Below are 19,509 nucleotides of genomic sequence, written 5' to 3' on the forward strand. Positions count from 1 at the left end.
ACGTAATATCCAGGTACCTCTATAATAAGATCACTTTAAAGTGATACAAATTAAGAATATGGGGGAAGAGATTGTTTTCTATAAGTTAGGGCTACCTTATTTGTTCTCTATAAAATTGCATGAGTATTTAGTATGTCAGTTTGAATGCCAGTGGGTGGATAAGCGATAGTTACTTGGTAGGTGGGTATTAACATGTTTTCACCCTCTGTTTTTTAGAAAGACATAATATTTTTTTTGTCCCAGCTTGAAAAGGATGTAAGTTTTTAAATGCCTTGATGCCACATTCACTGAATGCTTTTAGTCTATGGAGAAAGACAGTTTACTAATCAGTATTTGCTCACTAGTAGCCTAGAAGTGTCAAATGGATGTGCTTAGTAGTTGTTAAAATGTGAGTTGGAATTTGGTTTTTAAACAGCTTAGTATAGTGCTGTTTTTATTTACCCATGATGTAGAATGACTGTTGCTCCATAATCTGCTTTCCTAGATTTCCATGATTATTTGCCTACTTATGGAATGAAATAATTTGCATCTAAATTTAGTTGTCTGTAACACATCTTTTTTTTCCAAAAGCGTCATCTCATTCATTAATGAATAAATACAATCTCAAAGCATGTGTCCACATCAAGACTAAGCATTATGAATAGTACAATGCATCTTGTAAATCCTTATTCTAACGGATCTCTGGTGCCATCTACTGAATAGTTTTTTAAAGGAAGAAAAGTAAGTGAAATCAAATGAATTTTTCACTTAATCTGATTTTTTGTTTTGTTTTTTTTAATTAACAGAGCTTAGTTTTTTAGAAGAGCTTTAGGTTTACAGAAACATTGAGCAGAAAGAACAGAGCATTTCCATACAGTCGTCTTTCCCCCTCAGTTTTGCCTATTAATATCTTTCAGTGTTTTGTTACATTTGTTACGCTGTTGATTCATTATTATTAAACAAAGCTCATAGTTTATGTTAAGTTCCCTCTGTTTGCTGTACAGTTGTGTGAGTTTTACGAAATATACCATTTGACGTATCTACCATTACAGTGTCATACACAAAAGTTTCACTGCCCTAAAAATCCCCTGTACTTTACCTATTCATCTCTCCACCCCTTGCCCCCAATCTGTGTCAAACACTGATCTTTTTACTGTCTCCATAGTTGTGCTTTGTTCCAGAATGTCATATATTTGGAACCATACAGTATGTAGCCTTTTTAGATTCGCTTCTGTCACTTAGCAATATGCATTTAAGGTTCCTCTATGTCTTTTTGTAGCTTAATAGCTCCTTTTTTTTTTTTTATTACTGAGTAATATCCCATGCTGTGGGTATACCAGTTTGTTTAATCATTCATTTATTGAAGGACATCATGGTTGCCTTCAGTTTTTACCAATTATAAATAAAGCTGCTATAAGTATTCACAGGTTCATGTATGGACCTAAGTTTTCAACTCATTTGGGCAAATATCTAGGATTGCAATTCCTGGATCTTGTGCTAAGACTGTTGAGCTTTTCATTCTTGACAGTCTTTCACGAACCAAAATTTTTTTTTATTTTAATGTAGTCCATCTTTTTTTTCCCATGCATCATGCTTTGTTGTTTTATTTAAAAAGTCATTGTCAAGCCCAAGGTCACCAAGATTTTCTCCTATGTTATCTTCTAGTAGTTTTATAGTTGTGTTTTACATTTAGGTATATGATCTATTTGGAGTTCATTATTGTAAAAGGGTAAGGCCTGTTTCTAGGTCATTTCTTTACATGTAGTTGTCCAGTTATTCCAAAACCATTTGTTGAAATAACTGTCCTTTCTCCATTTTGATTATCTCTTGCACCTTTATCAAAGATAGGTTGATCTTATGAGGTGTGATCAAACAATACAGTGAATGTTTAAATAAAAAATGTATTACAGTAAAAGACGCATTGCCATTAATCCCCTTTAAAATAGTCCCCCTCACTTCGAACACACCTCATCATTCTTCACACTTTCTGAAGCAGTTCTGGAAGTCCTCTTTCATGTCTTTAGTTGTGCTGTCGTAGCTGCCTTGAAGTCCTGAATCATTTTGACTTTGGGAAAGAGCCAGAAGTCACATGGTGCCAGATTCAGTGAATAAGGTGCATGAGTACACACCGTAATGTTTTTAGTTGACAGAAATTACCATATACCAGAAGTGATATGTGACATGGAGCATTGTCATGGAGGATGATTTACAACACACTTTAAAACACATCTTCTCTCCACCATAGCTCACACCCGACTGCACCAAACAAGTTGAAACTTGTCAGACACTATTAATAAGGTTCAGTGCACCACTTCCTGTATTGAAAATCCCTTCCTTTCCATTGGATGGCACTCGACAGCAGCATTCACCATATTTTGTGATCACAACAGAAAGGCTCCATGTCACACATTGCTTCTGGTATGGCAATTTCTGTCAAATAAAAACATCATGGTGTGTCCTCATCCACCTTATTCACTGGATTTGGCACCGTGCAACTTCTGGTTTTCCTCAAAGTCAAAATGACCATGAAAGGTAAATATTTTGAATTGATTCAAGACATCGAGGCAGCCACGACAGTACCACTAAAGATACTCAAGAAAGAGGACTTGCAGAACTGCTTCAGAAAGTGACAAGAACGATGGATAAGTGTGTTCAAAGCGAGGGAGAGTATTTTTAGGGGGATTAATGGCAATGTGGCTTTAACGGTAATAAATTTTTTTATTTAAACATTCACCATATTGTTTGGTCATACTTCGTATACTTTATTCTCATGTACATGGAACATTCACAGAAAAAATTTATATGCTAAGTCAAGATGAAATCCTAAACAAGTTCCTTAAAGTGGAAACAATACCAAAAAAAAAAAATTTTTTTCCATCAAAATGCAATAAAGATAGAAATGAGTAACAAACAAAAAAATTAAGTCTTGTCCACCTGCAATGTAAACATCATTTTAAACAACTTTAGGGTAAAAGGGAAGAAAACAAAATTGTAGAATTTCTAAAACATATTAATAATGAAAATGCTTATCTCTTAATAATCTACGGAATACAATTAAAACAGTGATTAGAAAAATAATTAGTCTTTAATATTTTATCAACAAATAAAGAGTGAGAATCAAATTCTTATTTTAAAAAAAGCGTCTAGAGAAAAAAACACAAAGTAAGTCAGGATAAAGAACAAAGAAAGAAATAATGAGGATTGAAGCAAAAATTAATGAGATGGAAGAAAAATATTAGGACTAAAAAATGAATACAAAAATTGCTTTTTCTTTGAAATAGTCAACAAAACAGATAAACCACCGGTTAACCAATTGGCCAGGAACAGGGCAGGGTAGTGCAGAGGGAAAAAGCTCAAATATACAAGATAGAACAAGGAGGAAATAACCATTGAAACAGAATTTTAAAAGTCATAAGATTGTATTTTGTACAACTTAGATGAAATAAATAATTACATAGGAAAATCCAGTTTACCAAAATTGTCTCTGAAAGAAAAAGTTTAATCTGGCCTTTTTTTAAGAAGTAGAAAAAAGTTTTAAGAAAATTCAACAGAAGCACCTAGCCCAGAAGATGTAAAAGTTAGATTTTACCAAACCTTCTGACATCAGCTAATCTCAATGCTCTGTAAATTTTTCCAGAAATGAAAAAAGAAAGTTCCCAAGTTATTTTTTACGTGAGTATGATATTGATCTAGACAAAAATCTTACATAGTTCACACACAGCTACAGAACAATCTCACATCAATATGAAAATATCAAACAGAATTCTACAACACAGTAAGAAAATAATACATCATGGTCAAGTGAGAATTGTTCCAGGATTGCAAAATTGTTGTGTTAGGAAATCTGTTAATGTAATCTACCTTTTAATGTAAGGAGGAACCAAAAAAATGCAGTTCATCTCCACTGATGCTAGAAAGACCCTCGACAAAATTCAACACATGTTCCTGGTAAAAATAGTCTATAAAAAAAGGAATTGATACATATTTATTTAATGTGATAAAACATACATACCCTAGTTTAAAATACAGCATAACACTTAATATGGCAACACAGGCAGCATTCTCACTAAAATTAGAACAATACAGGATTGTCCTCTGTCTGCACTATTTAACATTGTGTTGGAGGTTTGGGCTTGTGCAATTAGACAAGAGCAAACGGTTTAGATTCATAAGAACTGGAAAACAAGAAATATGACTCGTTCTCATTGCAAATGATAATAGAAAACCAAGAGCTTTGATAATAAAAATAATTCAAACAGTAAAAGAAATCAGTGAAGTATCAAGATATAAAATAAACAATCAATGACTTTCATGTACACATAATCAGATGATATAATGCCATTTACAATAGTAAAAACAAAGACAGCTCAAGTCACCATGCATCCTTCTTGCAGTGTGTGAGCCAGACAAAGTCCCTGCCCACCTGCTCTCTAGTTCTTGAGTCTCTTCACCTTTGAGATGCCTGAGACTGTTGTCTTCCAGGCAGAAATTGCCCAGCTCATGTCTCATATCAATACCTTCCATTCCAACAAGGAAATTTTCCTTCGGGAATTGATCGGTAATGCTTCTGATGCTTTGAATAAGATGTGCTATGAGAGTCAATAATCCTACTTTTTAGAATTTACCTGAAGGTACTTGTTTAACATGAAAATAGATATGCACGAAATTATTCACTGCAATATTTATAATAGTAAAATATTAGAAATCAGTTACATGCCCACCCATTGGAGACAGGTTGACTAGTCTGTGATAGAAACATAAAAAGGATTACCATGGAATAAAGAACATCTCTATGAACTGATAAGAGTGATTCCTTTGCGGTATATTTTTAAGTGAAAAAAGCAAGAAGTAAAAAGAGTATATATATACAGTATGAGTATATATGAGAGTATATGTAGTATGTTAACTTTTAAGAAAGAAGAAGAAAGAAGAATATACCGTGTTTCTCCGAAAATAAGACCTATCTGGATAATCAGCTCTAATGAGTCTTTTGGAGTAAAAATTAATATAAGACCTGGTCTTATTTTGTTATAATATAAGCCTGGGTCTTTAATCTAATCTAATATAAAATATAATACTGGGTCTTATATTAATTTTTGCTCCAAAAGACGCATTAGATCTGATTGTCTGGCTAGGTCTTATTTTCAGGGAAACACGGTATGAATCTGTTTCCTTATTTTTACACAAAAAAACACAAAAGGATAAACTAGAAACTAATGAAATTGGTTGCTTTGGAAGTGGTGGAAAAATAAAGAAAAATAAGTGGTACTTCTCAGAGTCTTACATGGTTTTGACTTATGGGACATGTTAATTAAAATTTTTCTTAATGAAATTAAATCAATAAGGATGGGGGAGGGAATCCTGTGATTGATTACAAACAAAACAAATGAACCTAAACTGTATATCATATTGATAATACAGAACACAGAAAAAAATAATTCAAATAACTAACAGTAATCTGTATTCTCAGTATTCTCCGTAGGATATATTTTAAAGTTAAACATTTTTTATTAGTGGTATTGGTTTATTCTGAGAATTTTTACTGTCAGAGAAGGGAATAAAAATATGGAATGGAAGAAGAAAAAGAAGAGCCCTGTGGTATTAGAGGTATCAGTATGAACTCATTTAAATATGTGTGTGTGTGTGTGTGTGTGTGTGTGTGTGAGAGAGAGAGAGAGAGAGAGAGAGAGAGAGAGAGAGAGAGAGAGAGTTGGCTGGGAGTGAGGGGCATCTATGAGCTTTGCCTGCTATAAAATTCTAGAAGCAATGCCACTAATAGCAATGACCATACTTAGCATCCAGACCTTGATGTGTAAATAGCAATCTCTACATGAAGGAAAAGTAGGATGTTTGGAATACGGATTGAAAAAGGAGGAAGGGGACATGGAATATCTCTTTATCTGCCCCAAAATAGGAAGTTCTCAAAAACAAGACCAATATGAAAGGGTTTCCCCTGGCTAAATTTGGAAAAACTTATTCATTAAAACAAATAATGATGGCACAGATAATAATACTGAATAACAAGAAACAATCCATGAGTCCATAGTGATAAAAACAAAAAAGAAAACAATAACAACAACAAAAAGATGGTGAGGGTCACAAAAGAGAAAGCATTTCTTTTTTAAGTATACTAATATAAAACTAGAATGATGAATAGAATTACGGAATTAACATTTTTACATCCATTAGTGTAACAACTGATTCTGGCAGGAATCAGCTATTGCCAAAACCATTGAACAAATAAAAGATTTGGGGGGAACAAGATACTCACATGAAAGTGACACTCCCAGATTACTGACTACAAAGAAGAAAAGATAACTTGACAATGGAGATATTTGTTGGATGCCGCCTTAAGGCAAGTGGTCAGCAGCAGCACTAATATTGGGACCAAGTGATCGATACACCAAGGGGCATGCCACCTGGGTGTGATTTTTGTCAAAAATGATTCACCAAAACCTAAATCATGAGAAATGGCACTCAAATTGGGGGACATGCTACAAAATAAATGGCAAGATAGTCAAGAAAAGGCAAGAGAAAAGAGTAGGGACATATGATATGATCCTTGATTGTACCCTGAGATTGTGGAGGGGAAAGCTGTAAAAACATAATTGGGAAAGTTAGGGACTTTATTGTTTGTGTTAGTTTTCTTAAAAAGGATAATGGCATTATAGTTATGGATGGTGATGTCCTTGTTTTTTTTATTACTCAAGTACTTAGGGTTAAAGCTTCATGATATCAGCAACTTTTAAATGCTTCACCTATAAATAACCTGTGTGAGTGTATATAAAACAAATGACACAAAGTATGAACAGTTGTTGACTCTATAGAGGTAAAATACTGTAGAAGTACATTGTATTCTTCTTTCAACTTTTCTTTAGATAGAAAGTTTTAGAAATGAAATATTTGGTGGAAAAATAAAAGGCGAAGGCAAGAACCGTATGCCATAAAGGGTTCCATATGACTTTGCTTTCCTTTTTATCTTTCATTATATCATTGTCTGCATTAATATGATACTTGTTATTAAATGATGTCAATGTATGTCAGAGTTCTTTATGTACTGTAAAGTGTTGTGTCAGTGTTAATTGTTGTTAATACAGTCATCAAGCAAGGAGAGAAGGGGAATGGAGATGGAAAAAGAGAAGATAACAAAAATGCCACCATACTGGCCTTTAACATTTTTTTGTGGGATTAGTGACTTATATTTCCCACATTGACCATCTCGTAATTGATACAACCCGAACAGGTATTCTTAGATTGATTCCAAAAGCAGCTATCCCTCTTCAGTAAATAATAGTATTATATGCTACCTATCAGTGTGGGAGAATACTAAATAGATGTGTGAATACAAAGAAGTTGGAATCAGTTGGTCCCTGGTAATTCACATCTCTCTCATATGCAAAATACACTCACCCCTGCCCAAAGACCTCCAAGAGTCTTACTACAGTATCATCTCAAAGCCTGCACTCTTGTTGTCTAACTCAGGTGAGGCTTCCTTCACTACAGCACATCAGGTACAGTTCCCAGTGGTGGGGCAAGCCTAGAAAAACCACTGTAAACATTCTTGTTCAGAAACGGGGGGAAATGGGATGCACACAATTGTTCCATAGCAATTGTGAAATCCAACTGGGCAAGTATTGGAAGTTCCTTGATTAGATCTTAAGGCCTAGGAGTAATTCCTTTTGGCTTCTTAGATCTGTCCCCTGGGCGTGGGTTCTGCTCTCTGAGTTATCTTTCCCTCCTATTTTTCTTTTATTTGAGCTATAATCCACATACTACAAAATATACTTTTTAAAAGTATACAATTCAGTGGTTTTTAGTATACTCATTCATAAGCTTTGCAACTATCACTGCTGATTCTAGAACATTGTCATCACCCTAAAAAAGAAACCCATTAACAGATTAGCACTCACTTCTCATACTTTTCTTACCCTCCTCCAGGCTCTGGCAACCACTGATCTACTTTCTGTCTCTATAGATTTGCCTGTTTTAGACATTTCATGTAAATGCAATCATACAATCTGCAGCCTTCATTTAGTGCAGAGGTGTCAAAACTGTGGCCCCCCACGGGCCAACTGCAGCCCGCAATCTATTGTTAATTGGCCCGCAGCAAATTCCAAAAATGTATTTAGTTTACTTAAATAAACCAGGTGAGGCAATTTGTACTTCACTTCAAGTGAGTGGCCCAGCTGTTTGTGTGTTTTACCACATATGGCCCTTGGTAAAAAACGTTGAAAAAAGTTTGGGCACCCCTGATTTAGTGTAATGTTTTTGAAGTTCATCCTTGTTGTAGCTCACATCAGTTCTTCATTCCTTTTTATGACTGAATAATACTCTGTTGTATGGATATACCACCTTGTATTTATACATTCATCAATTCATTTTAATTGTTTCTACTTTTTGGCTATTATGAATAACGCTGCTATGAACATTCATGCACACCTTTTTGTTTGGACACATGTTTTCAGTTTTTCTTGGTATATGTTAATACCTAGGAGTGGAATTTGTTGGATCTTATAGTAATTCTATGTTTACATTTTTGAAGAACTGCCATTGTGTTTTCCAAAGTGGCTAAACCATTTTGCATTCCCACCAGCAGTGTATGCGTATAAGGGTACAAATTTCTCCACATCCTCACTAGCACTTGTTCTCTACATTTCTTATCACATGAGAACCAAATAGAAATTCTGCAGTTGAAAAGTACCCTAACTAAAATGCAAAATTCACTAGATGGATACAAGAGTAGATTTCAGCTGGCAGAAAAAAAGAATGTGAAATGGCATCTCATTGCAGTTTTGATTTGCATTTCTCTAAATGACTAATGATATTAAATATCTTGTCACGTGCTTATTGGCCATCAGTAATATTTTCTTTGGAGAAATGTCTACTCAGATCATTAACCAATTTTTAATTAGGCATTTATCTTTTTATTGTTGAGTTGTAAGAGTTATTTTTATACTGTGGATACTAGTCCGTTATGAGATACATGATTTATAGATATTTACTCCCATTGTTTGGACTGTCTTTTTACTACTTCATAGTGTCTTTCAAGCCTAAAAGTTTAATTTTGATCAAGTCCATTATACCTTTTTTGTTGCTTGTGCTTTAAGTGTCAAATCTAAGGAATTGTTGCCTTAATCCAAGGTCATGAAGATTTACACATAAGTTTTCTTCTAAAATTTTTATAGTTTTAACTATAGTTTAATATTTAGGTCTTTAATGCATTTTGAGTTAATCGTTGTAAATGGTATGAGGTGTGGATTTGATTTACTATTAGGTCCTTTCATTAGGTCAGGTCTGTTAGTAAAAAAAAAAAAAATTCTATTTTTGTTTATCTGAGAATGTCTAAATTTCTCCTTTACAAAGGATAGTTTTGCTGAATATAGAATTCTTAGTTGATAGTCTTTTTCCTTCAATTCCTTGAATATGGCATCCCACTGACTTCCGGCTTTCATGATTTCTGATGTGATATTGATTGTTAATCTCATTGAGGGTCCCTTGTGTGTGATGAGTTGATTTATTTTTTTGTTGCATTCAAGATTTATTCTTTGTCTTTGGTATTTGACTGATGGATTAGAATGCATCTAAATGTGTCTAGATGCATCCAAAGGTGACTTCTTTTATTTTGCTTGGATTTTGTTGGGCTTGGTGTAGATAAATGTTTTCCATGAAGTTTAGGACATTGTCAGCCACCATTTTCTTCTAATATTTTTTTGTGCCTCTCTCTCTCATTCTGGGACTACCATTTGTGAATGTTGTGTGAATGTTGGTACACTTGATGGTATCCCACAGGTCTCTGAAGCTCTGTTCAATTTTCTTTCTTTTTTAAAGAGAACTTAGCAGTTGTCTTCCTTCCTTTCTTTTATCCTCCTATCTTTGTTCCTTCCTCTCCTCTCCTCCCCTCCCAGCCTTCCTTCCTTCCTTCCTTCCTTCTTCCCTTCTTTCCTTCCTTTTTTTCTTCCTGCCCTTCCCTCAGATTGGGTAATCTCAATTGGCCTATTTTCAAGTTCACTCATTCTTTTTTTCTGCCAGCTGAAATCTGCTATTGTATCCATCTAGTGAATTTTGCATTTTAGTTAGTGTACTTTTCAACTCCAGAATTTCTGTTTGGTTCTTTGTAAAAACTTCTATTTATTTATATTATTATTTAGTGAGATATTCTCATGATACTTTCCTTTATTCCATTATACAAGGTTTCTTTAATTCTTCAAACATATTTAAAATAGCTGATTTCAAGTTTTTGTCTAGTAAGTCCAATATCTCCACTTTTCTCAGAGAGAGTTTCTGTTGGCTTTTTTCTTCCCATGTGTGGACTGTACTTTCATGTTTTTTGCATTTCTTACTATGTTTTGTTTAAACATCTAGATATTTTACATAATACAATGTTAGTTACAACTGTGGAGATCAGATTATCCCCTACCTAAGGGTTAGTTGTTTGTTTGTTTGTTTGTTTGTTTGTTTAGTGACTTTTCTTAACTAATTCTGTGAAGTCACTTTTTTTATATTTTGTGGCTACTGACATCTCTGCTGTGTTAGCTTTGTGGTCAACTAATGATAGAACAGAGATTTCCTTAAATTTCTAGAACCATAAGATTCTTAGTCTTTGCCTAAGGACTGTGTGTGTTGGAGAAGGCTACCTCAAAACTGAGATGGGAGGATGGGAATAGGGTAATTTGAAATACCACTTATTTTTACTGAGATTTTGCCAATGTTGTTGAATGGACATTTTCTGGAAAGATTTCGGTTAACTCCAGAGTTCTTTTGTTTAGTAGAGTGAAATTTTTCCCACAAAAATATGAAAATTAAAAATTCACACAAGACCCACAACATTAATAAAAAAGTCAAATTTGAAGAAAATGTTATCAGCTTCCTAAAGCATATTTTCCTGCTTGTTTCCCTGATATGGTCTTTGCCCAACCTTTCTTCAGTTTAGCCACATTTGCTCTCTGTATTGATTGGAAATTTTCAAAGCAATCAAGACCTGGTTTCTTTTCGTGTAACAATCTTTCCTTTAGTTTATCTATCTTCTTACAACACATCTTATTGGCAAGATGAAACCAGAAGGCATCTCAACACTTTGCTTAGAAATTTCCTTAGGTAGATTACCCAACTCATTAGGCACATTTTTTTTTTACTTTCCAAGTTACTACAGACAACAGTGTTGTCTTTTTGCCATTATATAATAAGTATATCCTTTCTTTCACTTTCCAATAACATTTACCTCATTTTCCTACAAGTCTTCACCATTCAGCTTTATCAAAGACCATGAGGCATCAATTAACAACTTTTTCAAGGTACTTCAGGCTTATGTTAGTACCATCTGCTTCTAAATTTACACCTACATTTTAGGTTTTAATTACAGCAGCATCCCAGTACTATATATCAAAATCTGTATTATTATCTAGTGCTATTTAACAAACTACCTCCAAAATTTAGTAGTTTATTATCTCACATTTTCTCTGAGCTGGAAATCTGAGTGGCTCAGTTGGATGCTCCTGGCTCATTTTCTCACTTGGTAGTAGTGGGTCTACCAAGTCAGGTAGGGTTGTTGTCATCTGGGATTTGATTGATCTAGAGTATCTTCCAAGTTCAGTCATTTTGCTGTTTGCAGGAAACTTTAGTTCCTCTCTGTATGAGCCTCACCATATATCTGCTCACAGTATGGCTCCCTCCAGAGTAAGTAATGAGAGAGACAGAGAGATGGGAGGACGAGTAGGGGTGGGGGCTAGGGTAGGCAGCAAACACCAGCATTCAAGAGTATCCAGGATAGAAATCACATTCATTTATAAGCTAATATCAGAAGCGACATACACTTCAGCAATATGCTGTTAATCACACATACCACCTCTGATAGAACATGGAAGGGACTATACAACAGTATGAAACCAGGAGGTGGAAGTCATTGAGGACCATCTCGATACTGGCTACCACAAATAGCATGTTAAACTTTTGAATTATTAGGTTGGTGCAAAGGTAATTGCAGTTTAAAAAGTTTAAAAAAAAAAAAATTGCAAAAACCGCAATTACTTTTGCACCAACCTAATAAATAGTTAAATTTGAAAAGTGAAAAGACGGAAAAAATAAGTTTGTTTTGTCTTCTTTGGGGCAATAGACATCATTTCCATGTGGCAACATTGTCTCTTCTATCCAAATATTTATTACTTGCCTGACCTTCGAAAACACTTGCATTTATAATCCCTGGCCTAGATCTTTAATTAACCCATTTGCTTTTTTGTAGTTATGGCAGCATGCACAAGTAATTTAGAAGGCTCACTAATTAGCAGCTGAGCAGCATTTTCTTCGTCTCTTTCTCTTTTTTATTTTATTTTATTTTATTTTGTTAAAAAAAAATTTTTTTGCCAGGTTCTTTGGTCTCACACACATAGACTTATTATTCCCCATTGTAAAGGGACAAAAACTGAGCAGTGAATAGAATATAGTAGTGCTATATTCTGCTTTAATCTTAGCTCTAAACTCAACCCTGTTTAGCATAGTCCTCATCACCTGTTACAAGTCTGATTATGCTTTTGTTCTTTTTGGTGAATTTATTTGTTTTTAATTATAAGATGACATTAGTCAATAAATTGTAGGACAGTTAAATACCTAAAAGTCCAGTATCTTTTTTAAACACATAATGGGAAACAAAATTAGGCTTGAAAAAAGGTGAAGTAGAATGTTCACAGAAACCTTCAAAGATTCCTGGAGGTAATAATCAAGAATTGGTAATCGTTATGTGCAACCTGGAAATTTCTTGTTTTGATAAATCACTTTACTTAGGTTACATGTGTTAATATTATCTATTCTGGACCAAAAAGTAAAACATGGGTTTAGAAATTATGTTCTTTTTATTTTCTCAGTTAGTTAATAATTTTATGTTTGCCTTAATATTTTTACTTATTTGACATATTTTGATATAAATAAAATATAAATTGCAGTCTGCATCTGTTTGTTTCTCATTACTTCCACTATAACCTAAGAACTAACATTTATCATACTGTTTAAATGCCAAGTACAGGAGTTTATTTTATCTGTAATCTCCTATAACCTTAAAATACCTTGTGAGCAAGCCCTATTATGGTTTTCAAGGTTCTGTTATCATTTCCATTTTTATAACAGAGAAACTAAAACATGGAGGGAATGATATGTATCTAGCCTAAGTTCATAAATATTACTAAGATTCCAGTCTATGAGCTAAGTCTTTTTTTCCCAATATCCCAAAACAAATTCTGTCTCTCTTTCCTACCGGCTTCAAAGAATAAATGTGAAGGCTGAAATGATACTTTTCTTATAGTAACAGTCCCTTTTCTCAGATGTTTCTTCAGACTTTAAAAACTCTTTATTTTACAAGATGTAGTATGATGGAGATGTTTATTATGTAGCATCTCCAACAGGTTCGAAACAGCACCCTGTGATCAAATATATTGATATTTCTGCAGGTCCATAAATAGATTCATGTCAGCTTAGGCCACATTTTGCTACTAAATGTGGTGGTAGTCATGGTTGAGGTGTTTGTTGCTTCTTCTCACCTCCAAATGGTATGTTTTTAAACCTTTTTGCATTTTAGAATCATGGATCTATAATGATAAATGCTAGTTGGAAGGCTTGCCTTCAGATGTCTTAGACAAGTATTCTTGCTAATACTGAACCCCCAAACTGAGGAGACTTAACCCTTCAGTCTCAGACAGCCCTGGATCAGGGCAGGCCTAGTCACATAACATTGATCTGCCTAGGTAATAATTGAGGTATTTGAGGAGCAAAGAACTAGTATCTTAAGAGGCCCACTTCTAAAAGGAATAAGTATATGTAGCCTAACCAGGTATGCTTAGTCATCCTTCTCAATTTACCAACCAACCATTCTGCGGGAGCAGAGTAAATAAAAGGATTGGAATGAGACCAAAAGTGTGTATGTGAAAAGCCACTACCAACCCTCCTTCCCAATACCAAAACTCTTCATCACTTTTATGTACTGTGTTTATAAGTGGTCTGTCACTATTCCACGCCTCTCACTATAAAATCAGTCAATTGTTTTGACCTCTTATACAAGTTTTAAGCAGAATTGTATGTCACTGCTGACCTTCATTATAGTTGATAATAGCTGATACGGCTTATCAGCATGTTTGGGGATCAAGGATTTATTAAGACCCTTAATAATGATATTGCCATTTTTATAGGAGAATCTTAGTACATGCTTGCTGAAATATTTAGGAGTGAAATGGCATAGTTCTACAATTTACTTTTTAGTAGTTCTGCAAAAAAAATGTTAAAGCAAATGTGGCAGAATACTAACAATTCTTGAATCTTGGTGGAGGCTCTCTGTATGATTTTACTGTTCTTTATTTTTTCTTTATGATTGAAATTTCTCTGTAAAAAGTTGAGGAAAGAAAAAAAATCCTTGATGATAACATTCAAGCTATATATGAAATGCACATTTGACAGAAATGAAGAATTTAATGGTAATTAACAGTTATGAGCGTTTAGATGTTTTCTTTAATAGTTAATGCATGTACTTTGTATAAGTTAAAAATTGTTTGATTACTTATATATATAATTTATGTTCACATTCTGTTTTAATATCTAGTAGAGTACATTTGAATTAAAACTAAAAATAAGCTGTTCTGCTCCTCTAATTCTTTATTTGTATTTTAATTTGAGACCTAAGAAGTGATTAAATACGCCAAGTTTAGGGTTGTTATATTATAAGCTGATTAAATCTATAAGGTTTCTACCGTTTTCCCCCGAAAATAAGACCTAACCAGACAATCAGCTCTGATGCGACTTTTGGAGCAAAAATTAGTAAAAGACCCAGTCTTATTTTTACTATAATATAAGATTGGGTCTTATATAATATAATAAATAATAAAATATAATACTGGGTATAATATAATATAGTGAAATATAATATAATACTAGGTCTTATATTAATTTTTGCTCCAAAAGATGCATTAGAGCTGATTGTCCGGCTAGGTCTTATTTTTGGGGAAACAGTATTCTAAGTCTAAGAAACCTTTGGCAATTACGGACTGACGCTAAAAGACTCTGAAATCATTCATTTATAATAAAAATTAAGTTTAAATATTGTTTTTCTGCATTTCATGTTTTAATGCTTATTATATTTATTTCTTCCCTAGATCTTCCTCAGAACTGTGATCCTAACATTCCCCTAGTTGCTCAGGAATTAATGAAAAAGATGATACGTCAGTTTGCAATTGAGTATATTTCAAAAAGTGGTAAAATTCAAGAGAATAGAAATGGTTCAATTGGACCAAGTCTAATATGTAAAAGTATCCAAATGAATCAAGCAGAAAACTCCCTTCAGGAAGAACAGGAAGGCCCCTTAGACCTCACTGTGAATCGAATGCAAGAACAAAATACTCAGCAAGGTAAGGCTTTTTGTATGTGTATAATACATAAGTTTATGTTTTAATATTCTTAAATATATGTGCCCTTATAGTCATAAAGAGATTTTAGAAATAATGTTAATTGTAATTAGCCTGTGTAATATGGACTAGTGAGAAAGACTAAATTAGAACTTTTGTATTGCATTTGACTTTTGTCTATAAAAGTAGAAATTTGAGCTGCTCTCAGTCTCTTTTCACGATAAGATGTATGCTGAGAGAACCCTAACAAGCAACTTAAAAGCGAAGTATGCAAATAAAGAGATGTATGTGATAAAAAGTTATTTTTAAAATGTACAGCTAAGAACATTGATTAAGCACTTGCTATTCAGTTTTGCACTTAGGTGAAAAATAAAAAGAAATAGATGATTTATCTTCTATTGTTGATGATATAACTGGGGAAATAGAAAAGTTAATACATATGATAAATATAATGTAGTCATGTAACTATACAATGATCCATTTTTCATAAGAATCTGAATGATGGAGGCTGTGTTGGACTTCTCTAATAGTTAATTGAAGGAAAAGCCATGACTTACAGAGGGAAGGAAGGAAGGGCCTTTAAGTGCTCGTGGAAGTGCCAAATAAGTGTTTGCCTTGAGAAGAGAGAAGAACAAGTAGCTTTTGTTAACACAAGTTAAGGATGTTATTGTCAGTCCTTGAAGCCAGAAAAATATCAGCATTGAAATGTTTGATCACAGAAGGCAGTGCGGTGTTTGGGGCACTACAGAAAAGTACACTCGTTGTTTAAAGGAGACAGACTTTTCAGTATGTGAGACAGATTAAAATTGAGAGGGAGCTGAAATACAGAAATAATTTTCTTTAATTTTATATGAATTTATGTGGAAAGAGATGAGATATTAGACAGTTTATACGACAAAAAATGTCAAGGATGACTACAGTATAAGGCTTAAGGAAAAAATACGTAAGTTTTAGAAGTTAAAAAGCATAGGATTTTTAGAACTCTTTTTGTTTTGATTTTCCATGTTTCACACCTCATGTCTCTCTTCTTCTGTGGGAGGCAGTTCAGTGTTCTAAAGAGACTACAACGTAGGCTTTGGTATCTGACAGACTTGTGGTTGAAATTGCAGCTCTGCTACTTAATAACTTAAACAACTAACTTTACCTATTGGAACTTTCATTTCCCCATTGTTATTTGGCAATAATAATAACAAACTCATTGAAGCAATGGGTTAAATATAAAGTAAAAGATACTCAAGCACTAGTCTCATGAAAGATAATAATGTAAATTATTTAAATCATTGTGATATCCTAGGGAAGTGCACAAATATGTACATGAATATCCTGAGGTTGAAAAAAGTAGTGATAGTGGACATAAATCTGTACTTTATAGTCTTGTTTATGATTTTAATTTTGGCAGATGACCTCTCATGTAACTTCAGTTCTTCAGGATAGGGATCATTTAGTCTAGTGTGGCTTGTAGAGTAGAGAGCAAAAGAGAATGGTAAAGATGTGACTGAAAAAATGGGTAGGGACCAGATTATGAGAAGGCCATGTAGAATATATTAAGGATTTTGACTTTTCTTAGGGCTACAGAAAGCTGCTAGATTGCTTTAAGCACAGAGTAAAAAAATCAGATTTTCTTTTATAAAACTGTTCTGCTGCAGTGTAGGTTGGTAGTCTCTACCATTGCTTACACGCACACCAAACTTTTTAACAAATGGAGCACATACCCTCTGATGCATTTGTGTCCACACGTGTGTGTGTATATGTATGTATACACACTAATACTTTATATGTGCTCATCTTTCCACAAATTAAAATTTTAAAGTTGAAGTAAAGATGTTATAATTTTCAAATGTCTTGCTAATTATAACTTCCCCACAAGTGTCTTATTACATAACATAGACTTCATGAGAGTATTATTAGTAATGATATAAGGTATAAATCAATATTGCAAATCTCTTTCTTAAGAATTAAACAAAATATTTGGCCTGATTTCACTTACAACATAATCAATAAAGTGCTCATACTAGTAATAGCAGTGTTAGTTCTGCCTGTATTTGTTATTTGCTAATGCTTAACATTTTTCATATTATTTTCATTCTGTAATTTCTTAACAGTACCCATTAAAGCCAGTTGTTCATTTTGTGAGTTCCTTTGTTCAAATTAGATAACGTAATTCATTGATCCAATAAATAATTTAATCATAATAATATGAATAATTTATGGAAAGTCTAACCTATAAATATATAAAATTATCAACCCCAAAGAGTTTTACAGGTTACTTTATATAAGCTGTAAGCAATAGATAATTCCTATCTATAACAGACTATTTAAAGAATAGCAAAGAGAAATGTTGGTATAATCTTTATACCAAAATCAGACAGAGACAGCAAAAGAAAGAAAAGTTGCAAACCAGTCTTATTTACAATCCTAGGTATAAAAATCCTAAATAAATATTAGCAAATTAAATATAGTAAAGTATAAAAACATGATAGATAATGACCAAAGGAGCACGACTGATTCTACATTTGAAAAGCCCTTATGATTTTTCACATTACCAGAAAAACGAAAAACTATATCATCCTTATAGATATAGAAAAAAATACTGACACATTTATGATAGAAATGCTTATCAAACCAAGAATATATGAGCACGTTCACTACCAGAAACATCATAACCTAATGATTTAAAGTAATGTAGCAGGCACAATGCACACTCTCACCAATTTTTAAAATTTAAGAGAGGTCCTGACTCATGATGAGGAAAAAAATAGAAGTATGAAAATAAGCAGTATTAATATGTTATAAGGAAAGAATGAGCAAAATTGTATTTGCTTAGAAACAATATGATTGTGTATGTAGAAAATATAAAAAATAATATTTAGGTAAACTTTTAGAACTGATGAAAAAGTTCAGAAAAGATACTACTCACAAGATCAGTGTACAAGTATACTACCTATCAGCAACCACTCAATTAGAAAATGTAGTTTAAAAGGAATCTCATCAACAATAGCAACAAAAGCAAGAAAAACATTAAAACACCTAAGAATGAAACTAATAAACTGTTTAAGACCTTATGGAGAACATTATAAAACTTTATTGAAGGACATTAAAGAAGACTCCCAAAATGAGTGGTTATATTTTCAATGAATGGGAAGACTAAAAAAATGGCAAAATCCACTGTACTTACAAATTCAGTGTCATTCCTGTCAAAATTCTGGTAGTGTTTATTGTAAAACAATGACTTGCCAAACCTTAAAATTCATGAGCAATACTTAATGTGCCAAGAATAGCTAAGTCAAGGTGGTGAGGGACTTGCTCTAAAACATATCAAGACGTACCAGGTCGGACAATTAAGTTCACGCATTCATCCTAGAAAAAGTGCTACATACCTCATTGTCTAATATCACTATGGTCACCTTCGAAGTAATCCCCTTGGGAAGCTATGCACCGATGCCAGCACCTAGTCCACCCTTCAAAGCAATTTTGGAACCCGTTTTCTGGAATGGCCATCAGAGCTGTCATCGTGTTACCCTTGATGTCCTTAATGTCATCAAAATGTCTTCCTTTCAATATTTCCTTTATCTGCGGATAAAGAAAGAAGTCATTAGGGGCCAGATCAGGTGAGTAGAGAGGGTGTTCCAATACAGTTATTTGTTTACTGGCTAAAACTCTCTCACAGACAGTGCTGTGTGAGTTGGTGCATTGTCGTGATGCAAGAGCCATGAATTGTTGGCGAAAAGTTCAGGTGCTCTTAACTTTTTCACGCAGCCTTTTCAGAACTTCCAAGTAATACGCTTAGTTAACTGTCCAGTTGGTACAGGTTCATAATGAATAATCACTTTGATACCAAAAAGGTTAGCAAGATCGTTGCAACAAGTTCGCAAGCTTAATTGTCAGACCTTGTATTTAGTGCAGTGATTCAAATGGTGCAGATTAGCAAGCCCAGAAACTAAACATTAGTGGAATCTTGGTACAAGACAAAGATGTCATTATAAATTAGGGAAGGATGGCCTATTCAATAAATGGTTCTGGGGCAATTGATTATCCACATGAAACAAACAAAATAGTTGGATCTGTACCTCACACCACTCACAAAATTCCAGTTGGGTTAAAGGGCTAAATGGGAAAAGAAAAACTGAACGTTAGAAAAGATATAGGATTATATCTG

At 33.6% G+C, this 19,509-nt stretch overlaps 1 protein-coding gene across 14 annotated transcripts in view; it reads left to right on the forward strand.

Annotated features, from left to right (window-relative positions):
- The window catches only part of LCORL (ligand dependent nuclear receptor corepressor like), a 122,792-nt gene that overhangs the window by 62,800 nt on the left and 40,483 nt on the right, over positions 1–19,509 (forward strand). For all 14 annotated transcript variants that reach the window (XM_088792681.1, XM_019744431.3, XM_074321730.2 and 11 more), the window contains one exon: positions 15,105–15,356. In XM_088792681.1, the coding sequence (XP_088648807.1) occupies positions 15,105–15,356 (252 nt within the window). The remainder of the gene's footprint in view (positions 1–15,104; positions 15,357–19,509) is intronic.

The sequence above is a fragment of the Rhinolophus sinicus genome, chromosome 1 (assembly GCF_057876585.1).
Source record: "Rhinolophus sinicus isolate RSI-liver-muscle chromosome 1, RSI-T2T, whole genome shotgun sequence".
Lineage (NCBI taxonomy): Eukaryota > Metazoa > Chordata > Mammalia > Chiroptera > Rhinolophidae > Rhinolophus > Rhinolophus sinicus.